This window comes from Geotrypetes seraphini, chromosome 2 (genome assembly GCF_902459505.1).
Source record: "Geotrypetes seraphini chromosome 2, aGeoSer1.1, whole genome shotgun sequence".
In the NCBI taxonomy this organism is placed as follows: Eukaryota; Metazoa; Chordata; class Amphibia; order Gymnophiona; family Dermophiidae; genus Geotrypetes; species Geotrypetes seraphini.
Genome location: NC_047085.1, coordinates 443,370,612 through 443,384,878, shown reverse-complemented (window position 1 = coordinate 443,384,878; position 14,267 = coordinate 443,370,612). Strand labels below are relative to the sequence as shown.

At 42.0% G+C, this 14,267-nt stretch overlaps 1 protein-coding gene across 1 annotated transcript in view; it reads left to right on the top strand.

Annotated features, from left to right (window-relative positions):
- The first annotated feature begins 899 nt into the window (after positions 1–899).
- Positions 900–14,267, top strand: part of PTCHD3 (patched domain containing 3) — a 34,199-nt gene continuing 20,831 nt past the window's right edge. Inside the window, exons 1-4 of the mRNA XM_033932891.1 lie at positions 900–1,043; positions 1,171–1,644; positions 5,134–5,255; positions 7,801–7,946. Coding sequence (XP_033788782.1) covers positions 900–1,043; positions 1,171–1,644; positions 5,134–5,255; positions 7,801–7,946 — 886 coding nt within the window. The remainder of the gene's footprint in view (positions 1,044–1,170; positions 1,645–5,133; positions 5,256–7,800; positions 7,947–14,267) is intronic.

The following is a 14,267-nucleotide window of genomic DNA, read 5'->3' as shown; positions in this document are numbered from 1 at the left end:
GGATGTTCATACTTTTCATGGTGTCTTAGGGTGATGTTGCCTCTGTTGCTAATGCATGCTAGTGAATTTCTTAGATGAAAACCCCCACTCTTAGAATCCAAACTTTCTTCTCCTATTAACTTTAGTGGAAATGAATAGAATGAATGAAACAAATGAGTTCACTGCTTTGAATAGGATGAATTCAAAACTGTTGTGAAAAACAGAGCAAAAAACCAAAAATATTTCAAGTCACATTCCTAAATTCAAATTAACTTTTTATACAGTACAAATGCAATCTCATTTTTGTCTGTGTAGTAATGAAAATGCATATTTCATATTTTCCAGTCTGAGTTGAAAAAAGTATAAAGTGATAAGCTTATATTTTAATTCTTGTCTATTGTTATAAGAAAACTGTCATTATTAGGGTTAGAATTAATTAATTAAGGGCTATCATTAAAAAAGATGGACTCTTAAAATGTCAGACAGATTTTCTCTATGAGCCTTATGATTTACATTTATTGTTTCATAATCTTAAACTACCTAAACTTAAGCAATATGTAAAAAGGAACCAATGAAATCACCGGTAAGGCTTCAACTGGTGCAAACAAAAGCAGCTGAATGATTATCCTCTCCACTTCTATTTCCTGCTTAAGAGGTAGTCACTGCACTGATAACCCAGTGTTACTTAGTCCTGCAAGAAGACAGCAGTAACAAGCTGTGTTACTCTTATCTCAAAAGATAGCAAATTCGTGGGACATTGCAAGTATCTTTTAAAGTAAGGTACGGTAAATTTTGCTGGATTTCCTGTGGGACATTAAGATAATCTTTGACCTATTCTGTGGGAGTCAAAGTGCAATAGTTCTACTAGACTACCTCGCTCTATCCTGTATCTACTGGAAGCAGCAGAATAACCTCTTCCTATGGCTAGATGCCGTACGGACTGCCTTGAGCGGCCGCTCTCCCAGATCTACCGCCGGCTAGGCAGGCTGGTCGCCACCTATCCCTTCTTGTTCCTGCTTCTGCCCGTGCTTATGTCGGCGGGGCTAGGCTCCGGCTTGTATTTCTATCCCTCATAAAGTCACTACTAACTTGGAAAACCGGTTCGCTCCACTGCAGGGTCCAGCCAAAGCTGAGAGAGTCATTATAATGCAACTCTTCCCGTCCAATGATTCTGGGTTGTTCTCGGAGCAGAGGCTGTGTACAGAAGGCACTCACGCTTCCATTATCGTGGAGTCGTCTACAGACAATATTTTGACCTACGAAGCATTTCAGGAGCTGCTATTGCTGGATAGCGCCGTTCGCCGCCTGAGCGTCCTCAATGATCAGTATCATAGATTGAGCTTCGCTGGACTATGTACCCGGACTCAGGAGAACCTGTGCGTCCCAGCCAACCCGCTGCTGGCCGTTGTGCGAAAAAATGCCTCACTCGCGAAGACGCTTAATATTTCCTATCCTCTTTTCCAAGAGAAATACTTCCTAGGCACATGTGTAGGAGGCATCAGCCTAAAGCCTGCACACACCGTGTGCACAGCCAAAGCCCTCAAGTTACTTTACTATTTAAAAGAAGATGCACCAGCCGACCAGGAGCTGAGTTTGCGGTGGCTGCAGAATTTCATAAACTCCTTTCCCGACTTATTGAAGAATATCAGTTTAACTTCTATTCAGGTATAGTTTAATTTGTTCACTACAATTTCTTGTTCCTAGTCTAAAATAATTTCAAAAGAAAGTCCCTGGTTCCTACTGTATTCTGAGTCTATATGTTAACCTGCATTAAAACAGGCTGCTACATCGGGCTTTAGAACCCGCAACGCCAAGATAGTGACAGGCACAATGTTTAATTTGTCAGATAGACGTAAAAAAACAGAACAGGGTTTTCTCCTGGTGTTGTAAGCCATTGCTAGAGCCCCAGGGTGGCAGGGGTTGAAAAAATCTGTGTGTAGGAGCAAATCTGACAGACTGAAATCATTTCAAATACACTCTGGCATCGGAATGAGGTTCATTGATGTCTTAGAACATGTACTGTAAAAGTAGCTCATTTGGAGACATTATCCTAGAGCAGTGGTCTGAAACTCGCAGCCCAGGGGCCACATTTTAAGTTGTTTATCATAATCACAAAAGTAAAATAAAACAGTTTCTTGATCATATGTCTCTTTAGCTATAAATTACTATATTATTATTAAGACTGCCAAAAGGAAAGATTTATAAACTATAAAGAGTTTTACCTCATGCAAAATTGTCATTTCTTTAATAAGACATTAACTATTTTTTTTCTGAGGCCCTCCAAGTACCTACAAATCCAAAATGTGCCATGCAAAGGGTTTGAGTTTGAGACCACTGTCCTAGAGGGATCGTAGCCTTAATAAAGCTGGAAAATTAATTACTAAGCTTTGTAACAAGTAACACTGCACAGTAAATCCAGTGCTAATACTTTAAAAAAATTATTTACATATTTTTCTAACTTGAATTACCTTTTGCAATTCCCATGGGAATCTTAATGCACATTGAAATAATAGACCTTACATGCCTTAATAGGTGGGCATTAGATATGTTTTTCTTTTACTTTCTGATGTATCTTATCTGCATTATATGTATTAGTTCTATTGCTTTGAACCGCCTAGAACATCTCGGTATGGCGGTATATAAGAATAAAATTATTATTATTATATATGCATTAATCATGGGTACTGAAGCTAATGTCCTTTAATTGATAGTCTCCTTCAAATTTTGACCAGTGTATGATGGCTCTACAGGAACAGGATTATAAATTCCTACAGAGAATGTTTATTAACAGCGGAAGCTGGAATGGCCCGCTTTCTTAATGTTAACATCATCCTACCCCAACAAACCCTTAAACAAATCCCCAAGAAGACACGTAAACTTGCGTGGAGAAACCTGGCCGCAGCCCTGTTTATTGCAAATTAACATATTTAAATAACATTTAAATATTATAAATACATTACAACAACCTTAAATAACAGTTTATCTATTAAAACCTTCACAATGGTATCACCATTGTGACACAGATCCCGAGCTACTAACACAGATGTAAATGGCCCCCGACCCTGCCATCTAAGCAAGGGTCCGAGGGGTGGCATGTCCCCACATGCCCCATTGTCCAAGGTCATCCGACCAACCAGGCACGGCTCCCAACCGGCCCACCGCTCATCCCCATGATGAGACCAGCCGCCAGTAGCTCGGGATACCGCCTACCAAAGCAAACTCTCCCCCCAGATACTAACGGGCGGGAGGGCGGGAAAGTTGTCTCGGAGGACCGGAAACCGTTGAGGTCCTCCGAGACCTCCTTTAAATACACCTCCCCCCCCCCCCACCCCCCCAACGGCCACGACACTGACCTATCGGAGGCCAATCCCTCGGCGGGAAGGCCCCTACCCACCCGATTCCACCTTTTCTTACCTAACCCGCCCTTTATCAAAAACTTACCCGACGGACGGCCCCGCGGGCCTCCCAGCTCCGCGTTAGAGCCGTCCGTCGAGACTAGCTCTCGGACTTTTTATTCTCCCCAGAGGGCTTATCGTGCTGGCTTTGCGGAGCATGCGCGCTGCCCCAAATGTCCTGAGTGCCCTGCTACCTTGGGACATATGTTTTGGCATTGCCCTCTAATACAGGCTTTTTGGAGGCGAGTGTGGAGTTTCCTGTCCTCCCTATCTATCTCACTACCTGCCTGTTCTCCGGATATTGCTCTTTTTTATGCTGGAGCGGCTCTCTCCAGTTGTTCTGGTGGGCAGAAATTATTGGTGTTCAAGGCTCTGCTCCTGGCCAAGAGGGCCATTCTGATATTCTGGCGAGCTCCACATGCTCCCTCTTTTTCTCAGTGGCAAATGTTCCTTTACGAGTTGGCGCTTGTGGAGCGTAGGATGGTGGGGACCCGTGATGAGGGCAGGTGGACTAAATTTCAAGAAGTTTGGGAGGGATACTGGTTGTCCCTTTCACATAGGGAGAGGAGTATGCTGCTGAATAGTTAATCTTTTGGGATGTGCTATTAATGTGTGGGGGATCGTCTGCTACTTCCCCTAAAGCAGGGTACGATAGGTTTCCTGCCATGGTATCTTTTTTACAGTATCCTACCCCTTTCTTTTGTCCTTTTCTTTTCTCTCCTTGGGAAGGTTGTACACCATACGGGTCTGGGTTGGGGAAGGGGGGGAGGGGGGGATGGGTTGGGTGGGGTTTTCTGCTGGGGGGTTTTTGGGGGTTATAATAAAACACAGTATTGGGCTTGTGTGGAGGTATGTTCACCCGCTTTTGTGGGTATTTTAGATGTGTCTGCATTTTGGTATTACAGACGTGTATCTGTTTTCCGTTGTACTATGTTTCATTGTCTTTGCCCAATAAAGAAATATTATATATAAAAAAAAAAAAAACAAGCTGAAAATATAAATGTAGTTTTTTTTTGTAGAGACCTGTAGCTGTCCCACTTGTCCTGTTTTACCTGTCATAGGTGTGCTGATATTTTAAACCCCGGTATGATATTTGTAGTGCTCCACATTCAAAGTACATTCAAAGTACATTCAAAGTACCAGGCATATTTAAATTGGTTTGGGGCCCGTTGACATCTTATATTACTTCGCTATAATAGGATTTTGATTATGAATCAGTTTTTGTTCATTTTCGTACACATCCAGGGAACCGGGGGGGGGGGGGGGCTTTTTCTTTCCTAATTTTGACCTTTGACTATTTACACTTGGGGTGGGTGGGAGGATGGGAGGATATTACTAATTTGAATAGGGTAAGGTTATTGGGGAAATCTATGTTTCTGTGTTTATTTCAATAATCATTGGGTGGGTGGGAGAAATTAGTTGGTTATGTATATTTGTAAGTTGAATGTGCTTTTATTGACTTATTATATGATAAATATTTGTGTATTGTAGTTTGGAAAATCAATAAAGAATAATAATAATAAAAAAGAAGTACCAGGCATGATTCCAAATACTGTAGTATCTGCATTCAATGCTAATGATCTGAGGCAAGCAGTGGCTTCCCCCATGTGTGTCTCAAGAGCACATCAACATTTCTGGGCAGTAACTATCATTCTTGGCAGTAACTATTCTTTCCATGCCTCCAAATTTAATTAAATAAGGGTACAAATTAATTTAAAATTGGGCAGATTATTTAATCATGTACATTTTTTTATAGCAGGTGTCCTACTTCACATCAGTATCCCAACAGCAGGAGCTGGAAGAAGATATACAAACTGCAGTCCCCTTGTTTTCTCTGATGTTCTTTATGGTCATGCTGTTTTCTATTGTGTCTTGTTTAAGGTAATTTTATTTCTTAAATAGTTGTCATGTTTATGTTTTGGGTTGGTTTGGGGTTTTTTTTTTTTAAAGAAGAGTTTTCATATTCTTCCTAAGAAGTTTATCTTTCTCTTTTACTAAGATACTAGAATCTTTACTAAATTATAGCAGCTTATACTGAGATATTGTTTTTCTAAACTCATAAAAATGTTGTAGTGTCATCTTCATGTTTTGCTAGCACTAACCCCCTCTTAAATCACTCTTAGCATCTCAGGCAGCTTCTCATGAAAAAGAATTTCGATCATTGTTGCTCACAGCTGTTTCTTACAGACATTTTAGAAAACAGCTAAAAACATATCTTTTCTCCAAATACCTGACTAGCTAACTCATTCAAATATACGATTATGTTTAATGTTTATAATCTTTTGTAAACCGCGTAGAACTTTTTGGTAATGCAGTCTATAAGTATTATGTTATGTTATGTTCTACTAAACCATGATAAAAGAAACATGATGCAAATCAGAAGGGTCTCTGGCCTAAGAATCAGAGGACTTTACTGGATGCTTCACTTTAGTTTAGATGACTGAGACAGGACTGAAAACTGTTGAAATGCAATACTTTAGCTAATGACACCAACTAGTGGAAGGAAGATAAACATGTTGCTGATACCTATAATAGACACATAAATCATGATTAAAATTCAAGTGATCAGAAAGCTGCGCTTAGCATGTGTTGAAATATGCAGTCATGATGGGCAAACATCAGAAACTTTTCATTTAGAGGCCAATGTTTTAAAGTGTGCTAAGATTAATGAGCATTAATTTGCATTGTATATGATAGCTTCAACACTTATGCATTATGGAAAAGTAGCCTAGAGGATGGACTAGCAGGGAAGTACAGTTCAAATCCTGTTTCTCTTTTCTTGTGATCTTGGGCAAGTCACTTTGCTTTCCATTGCCTTGGAGACACCTTGGATAGAAACCTACCAACTGTCCCTATATATGTAACATGTATTGTGCTCAGATTTGGAAAAGGCAATAAATTATAACATAACATAACTTTATTTTTCTATACCACCTTAATCAAAAGAATTCTAGGCGGTTTCCACAAAAGAGAAAAAAATGGATAATCAGTGAAATACAAAATAGTAAAAATTGAATACAACCTATTGTATTAAAAAGACATAAAAAATTTAAAATTAATGGAGTCAAATTAATTATGTTAAAAATGAAAGCACAGATTAAGAGATAAATTTATCAAATAATATTGTCTTGATTTCTTTTCTAAAAGCGCCATAGGACAGCATGGCTCCACTGATATAATTACCCCACCAGGACTGTTGTTTGCTTGCTTGAAAAGCAAAACAAGGAGAAAATAGAGGTCCCAACCTAAACTGCAATAAAAAAACCAACCGAGAGCAAACAAAACAAAACTGCAGATCTGTACAAGACGTAGGCAAAATTTATTGTGACAAAATAATTATATGCAAACCCTTTTACCAATCAAGGGACCCGACATGGTCCGTGTTTCGGACAAACCTTCGTCAGGGGTCCATGGTAAAAAAAGGGATAACAAAAAAGTCACAAAAAATTGTAGAGTAGCAGCAAAGTATAAGCGGCGTCGAGATTCACCACTGCAATAAGCCGTCGCAGTTTGCTTTAACATTAACATAGGATTATTTTTGGATCAACATGGGCCTTGACAAATTTTCTTTGGATCTAGGAACCAGCTCAAAAATCTTAAGATTGTCTGAGATAAGTCTAATGAAAGAGCACTTATCACTGTTTTCTACCTTTAAAGTATTTAAAGAGTGTAACAGAGAGGTATTTTTGTGAGATTTTAGATTGATCTCTCTGCATCCTATATAATTTTTTGATAAATAGTGGAGTTCCCCAGGGGTATGTGCTGGGACCGTTGCTTTTTATCATATTTATCAATTATCTAGAGATGGGAATAACTAGTAAGATAATTAAATTTGCTGATGACACAAAGTTGTTCAAAGTTGTTAAATTACAGTAGGATTGTGAAAAATTGCAAGAGGACTTTGTGAGACTGGGAAGACTGAGCATCAAAATGGCAGATGTCATACATACAAAGTCCCGCTTTAATTGCTCCTGATGCAGTCTGTGTATGGTAAAATATGGCCATGTCAGGCGTCAGCTTTTAATCCCTGTGACTTTGTATGAACAAATAAAAACTTTTTATTCTTATATTAAAGTCTACTTCTTTCTTCTTTCTTATTGAAATGAAATTGATAGAGAGGAGGGGATAGTGGATGCTGTGAATGTGCAGACTGGATAGGCCATTTGGTTTTCATCTGCCATCATGTTTCTATGTTTACGAGAGGGTTAGTCAGTGGTTGTTTATAAAGCGGTAAAGAGGAGATATGTGATGTTTTTTAAAACATGCAAGACCCCTGAACTACATTTTTTGTCTTAGGAGGTGGTTATTTTTATTCATCAAAGTCAATAAATACATTTCTGATGGGAATTTTTCGGATTTTGTTTAAATTGAGCTCATAATGTATTTCTACTAAATCTTTTAACATTGAACTGTGAACTTTCTTCAGGTTTGACTGTGTGAGGAACAAAGCCTGGGTAGCAGCATTTGGAGTATTGTCTTCTGGTTTGGCTATACTAGCTAGTTTTGGACTGCTGACCTATTGCAGGGTGCCTTTTTCCTCCTCTATACTAGATGCACCATTTTTCATTCTGGGTAAGTGAAACATCTTCATTTCCAACCAACAAGTGTAGATCAAATATAATTTATTATAGGTAATTTAAAAACAGGAGGAATGGAGGAACATGGGAGGGAGGGCAGTGACAGGCATCAGAGTAAGAAAAGTGGGAAAGGAGAGAGTGACACTAGAGAGGAGAATAAATGTGAATTTAAGAACAATTAAGAATCAGAGTTTAAACAGAATGGCAGAGAAGGAAAACTGTGATGGGAGATATCAGGAGTAGATGGAGTTCTATAAAAGAAGGAAGAATAGATGATTAAAGAAGCCGTAACAGAGAAGAGACGAAGAAAGGAGAAAGATACCATATAGAAAGAAATTAAGCACTAGATACTAAGGCCCTGATTCTCCAAAGTGCATCCCGATTTTAGGCGTCCTACAGCTGTCTAATCAGCCAATCGGGATGCACGTTTTTAAAAAAAAAATGTTCCCCAGGCAAGCCTGAAGGCACCTCCGGGAGCCTAGGGAGACCCGCAAGATGCCTAAGTTCGTCTAAGGGCCTTAGGCTGAACCTAGGTGGCCCTACGCGTCTCCCTAGTAGAGGAGAAGCTTAAAATGTAGGCCAGCAAAATGCTGGCAATGAATTAGGGTGAATTAGGGTGCTAAACAATTAGTGCAAAAGTTGCCACTCTCCTCCCCCCTAGACATGACCCCACTGTGAAAAAAATACATTTTATTTTTTAGTTCATGAATAGCGTGCACACATCCAGAAATTACCACGGGATACTTAAGCACACCCACGATATGCGATTTTTTGCTGTGGTAAGCATGTGTTAGTGCTTACCAGAGCTTTGTAAAGGGGCCCCTAAATGGTTTAGGGTACTAGACTATTAAAAACATATTCTCAGGTATATAGGAAATATGATGACTTGGGGAAAATTCGCATACACATTTTTACAGTTTTTGTATTCCATAAAACAATCTAGCAAAATTAGTTACCCTGCCTTGAACTTCTAGTTTCTCATTCTCTCAGGTAGTCTGACACTATATATACTTCATTGAGGTTCCCTTTCACTGGAGATTAGCTTGTGCTAGTTTCTGCCCATCCTATTTTATACTTATGGACCCAATGAAACTTAGTGGAAGCTGAGCTTTAGTAAAAGGGCCCTTTATTTATCTATCACAGCAGATCTATTCTGCATGCTCTGTAACTTCATTTCATTTATTAAAAATTTTTGATAAGCCACCTGTCGTTACACAACACTCACTCAGATCCTGCAAATTTAAACAACTTTTAAAAATTGTCTCTATCATCTACGGCAGCTACAAAATCTCTCTCCATATATTGAAACGACAAGTCTAACCACAGTGGTCCATGCCACAATATGATCATGACTAGACTACTGTAATGCCCTGTACACTGGTCTAACTAACAAGAATCTGCATCAGCTCCAGCTAATTCAGAAAGCTGCATTGTGTCTGAAGACAGAAGGCTGCAAGTGGCATGACCACATTACACCCTTCTTGCAAAAACTACACTGGCTACCAGTACCTTACAGGGCTAAGTTATTTTGTTTGAGTTTCAAGGTCCTCAGACAAAATGGGCCAAGATACTTAAAGAATAAGGCCCTCTTTTACTAAGCCACAGTAGAGGTTTCTACTGAAGCCCAGAGTGCTAAATACTCCAACACTGCTCCGCTCATATAAGAACATAAGAACATAAGCAATGCCTCTGCTGGGTCAGACCTGAGGTCCATCATGCCCAGCAGTCCGCTCACGCGGCGGCCCAACAGGTCCAGGACCTGTGCAGTAATCCTCTATTTATACCCCTCTATCCCCTTTTCCAGCAGGAAATTGTCCAATCCTTTCTTAAACCCCTGTACTGTACTCTGCCCTATTACTCCCTCTGGAAGCGCATTCCAGGTGTCCACCACTCGTTGGGTAAAGAAGAACTTCCTAGCATTCGTTTTAAATCTGTCCCCTTTCAACTTTTCCAAGTGTCCTCTTGTTCTTTTATTTTTCGAAAGTTTGAAGAATCTGTCCTTCTCTACTCTCTCTATGCCCTTCATGATCTTATAAGTCTCTATCATATCCCCTCTAAGTCTCCTCTTCTCCAGGGAAAAGAGACCCAGTTTCTCCAATCTCTCAGCGTATGAGAGGTTTTCCATCCCTTTTATCAAGCGTGTCGCTCTCCTCTGAACCCTCTCGAGTAACGCCATATCCTTCCTAAGGTACGGAGACCAATATTGGACGCAGTATTCCAGATGCGGGCGCACCATCGCCCGATACAATGGCAGGATAACTTCTTTTGTCCTCGTTGTAATACCCTTCTTGATTATGCCTAGCATTCTATTTGCTTTCTTAGCGGCTGTTGCGCACTGTGCCGTCGGCTTCATTGTCATGTCCACCATTACCCCCAAGTCCCTTTCTTGGTTGCTCTCATTCAATAATATCCCTCCCATCGTATAGTTGTACCTCGGGTTTCTGTTTCCAACATGCAATACTTTACATTTCTCAACGTTGAACTTCATCTGCCATCTCGCCGCCCATTCCCCCAATTTGTTCAAGTCCCTTTGCAATTCTTCGCATTCCTCTTTAGTCCCAGCTCCACTAAATAGTTTTGTATCGTCCGCAAATTTTATTATCTCACACTTCGTGCCTGTTTCTAGATCATTTATGAATATATTAAATAGCAGCGGCCCGAGCACTGAGCCCTGCGGAACACCACTCGTGACCCCCATCCAGTCCGAGTAGTGGCCCTTCACCCCTACCCTCTGTTTCCTACCCGCCAACCAGTTTCTGATCCATCTATGTACGTCTCCGTCCACTCCATGGTTCATCAGTTTCCGGAGTAGACGTTCGTGAGGCACCTTGTCAAAGGCTTTTTGGAAATCAAGGTATATGATGTCTATGGGGTCTCCTCTGTCCATCCGTTTGTTAATTCCTTCGAAGAAGTGCAATAAGTTCGTTAGGCACGATCTCCCCCTGCAGAAACCATGTTGGGTTGTTTTCAAAAGTTCGTTTCTTTCCAGATGTTCATCGATGTGTTCTTTAATCAGTGCTTCCATCAGTTTCCCCGGAACCGAGGTCAAACTCACTGGTCTGTAGTTTCCCGGGTCACCTCTTGATCCCTTTTTAAAGATGGGCGTGACATTGGCTATCTTCCAATCCTCCGGGATCATGCCCGTTTTCAAGGATAGGTTGCAAATTTGCTGCAGTAGTTCCGCTATCTCCTCCTTTAATTCCTTCAGAACCCTGGGATGGATTCCGTCCGGACCCGGGGATTTGTCAGTTTTAAGTTTTTCTATCTGCCTGTGTACATCATCAAGGCTCACTTCCATGGATGTTAATTTTTCTGCTTGATTTCCATTGAAGATTTGTTCAGGTTCCGGTATGTTGGTTGTGTCTTCGTTTGTAAATACAGACGAGAAGAACATGTTGAGTCTTTCTGCGACTTCTTTCTCCTCCTTCACCGCTCCCTTCCTGTCTCCTTCGTCCAGCGGTCCTACCTCCTCCCTAGCTGGCTGTTTCCCTTTAACATATCTGAAGAACGGTTTGAAATTTCGTGCCTCCCTGGCTAGCCTCTCTTCATACTCTCTTTTGGCTTTTCGAACCACACGGTGACATTCTTTTTGATACTTCCTGTGCTCCTTCTGGTTCCCTTCAGTTTTGTCCTTTTTCCATTCCCTGAATGAATTTTTCTTATTGCCTATCGCTTCCTTCACTATTTTAGTCATCCATACTGGGTCTTTTGTTCGACCCTTTTTGCACCCCTTTCTGAATCTGGGGATGTGCAGATTTTGTGCCTCGCTCACTGTGTCTTTGAAAAAAGACCAGGCATGTTCTACTGTTTGCCATTTTTTGGAAGTGTTCCTAAGTTTCTTCCTTACCATTTCCCTCATTGCTTCATAGTTTCCTTTCCTGAAGTTGAAAGATGTCGCTATGGTTCTCTTTCCGTTCGGTATGCCTACTTCAACCTTGAACTTGATCATATTATGATCACTGTTTCCCAACGGTCCCACTACTTCCACTTCCTTTGCAGGTCCCCTTAGTCCATTTAGGATTAAATCCAGAGTGGCATTTCCTCTCGTCGGTTCTCTAACAAGCTGCTCCATGAAGCAATCTTGTATAGCCTCCAGGAATTCTGTCTCCCTAGCGCATCTTGAGCTTCCAAGACTCCAGTCTATCCCAGGATAGTTGAAGTCTCCCATAACAACTGTGTAACCACTTTTGCATTCTCGCTTCATCTCGGCATCCATTTCTTTATCGCTATCTCCGGTTTGCCCGGGTGGACGATAGTATAGGCCCATCTTTATTTCATGCCCTTTCCTACCCGGTATTTTAACCCATAGCGATTCCAGTTTGTTGATCATCTCTGCTGTGTCCATTCTTGTCGGTTGTATGCTTTCTTTTACGTATAGGGCTATTCCTCCTCCTTTCTGACCTGACCTATCCCGGCGATAGAGCTTGTACCCCGGCAGTGCTGTATCCCATTTTTTTTCCTCATTCCACCACGTTTCAGAGATTCCAATGATGTCTATGTCCTCTGCATTGGCCATGGCTTCTAGCTCCCCCATTTTGTTTCTTAAACTCCTTGCATTAGTATATATGCAGTTTAGATCCTGGCATTTTGTCGTCTTCATTTCTTTTCCCTGTGCTTCAGTCTTTGGTGTCTTCTCTTTTGCTACAATCTTTCTAACCTCCTCTTCTGGGTTAGTTGACTCCTGTAATTTGTCTCTTGTTTCTTCCCTGCCTTTTTTCCCCTCAGTATCTTCATGGGATACCTTCTTCCGAATCATCGACGCTAGGTCGACTGTCGGCTTTCCCCTTTCTCTTAGTTTAAAGCCTGTTCTATTCCTCTCTTGACGTTGTTTGCTAGAAGTCTTGTTCCCGCCACGCTCAGGTGCAGTCCATCTCTCCTGTAGAGCTTGCTCTTGCCCCAGAACGTTGTCCAGTTCCTCACGAAGTGGAACCCTTCTTCCTCACACCATCTCCTCATCCATGCATTTATTGATTGTAGTTCTTCCTGCCTTTTCACATCTGCCCTTGGTACCGGTAGGATCTCTGAGAATGCTATCTTCTGGGTCCTCATCTTCAGTTTCCTTCCTAGAATCTTGAACTGTTCTATCAGCGTGCCTCTTCTGTAGTCTCTCCTGCTGACATCATTCGTCCCGATGTGGATCATTACTGCGGTCTCTTCCGTCTCCGCTCCTTCCAGGACCTTCCCAATTTTGTCCACGATGTCCTTGGTTCTCGCTCCTGGGAGGCAGGTCACCAGTCGATCCTCTCTTCCTCCTGCTATGTGGCTGTCCACATGCCTCAATATCGAGTCTCCCACCAGGATCGCTGACTTTCCCTTCTTCAATTTTCTTATCGGTCTCAGGTCAATGTCCTCGGTGTGCTTAGCTCTCTCTTCTTCTGGGCATCGACTAGCCAATTCTTCCCCCTCGTGTGGTATTCTTCTGTGGGTGTCTTCTTTGAGGTCATCTGCTTCTTGCTCCCCCTTCCAAGTTGGTGTTGCATCATCTCTCATCTGGAGTTCGTTCTCTTCCACCCTCCTCCTGTATGCTTCCTCAATGAATTCCTCGAGTTCCCTGACTTCCTTCTCGATGTGTTGCTCACTCCTGAAGTCTTCAAATGCCCTGGTAGGGTCCTCCGTGGTGTAAAGTCCTTCTAGCTCCTGTATCTTGTCCTCAAGTCGCTTGACTTCTTTCTTCAAGCTTTTCAGCTCCTGACACCGACTGCATACGTATGACTGTCTCCCCGAGGGGAGGTAGTCATACATATGACAGTCCGCGCAGAACACTGGAAAGCTCATCTTCTGGTTACCTTCTGCTTCCATCGGGGTTACTACTTTAAGAAAACAGATAAGTTTACGTGTTCCTTCGGTGCCTGCTTCCTTCTGCACCTGCTTCTTGCTTTACTGCCTTCTGCCTTTGTATGGACTGCCTACGCTCTACCTTTCCTTACTTTTGTTTGTGTGATTGTTCTTTCTGTGCCTGGTGCCTTTGCACAACCTTGCCTAACTTTTGCTTGTGTGTGGTTGTTCCTTCTGTATCTGCTTCTTGCCTTGCTGCTTTCTTGTGTGTGCTGTCTTTTCTCTTCCTTACCTTACTGCTGCTTGTGTGTTCGTCTCTTCTGCGCTGCTTGCCACTTCCTTACCTTTCAGTCCTTCCCTGTGCTCTTGGGTGTAGTGACTTGGCCCTTCTTGAGGCCCTTCGCAAAGGTGCTCTCGCTAAGGCGAGCGCCTTTGCCGCTCGCCTTCGCCGCGCGCCTAACGGCTGTGCGCCGATGGCTCCGCCCCCTTTTATGGGGGGTTCGGGTGCTGACTCCTCTGACGCGGTGGGGGTGGGCGGAGC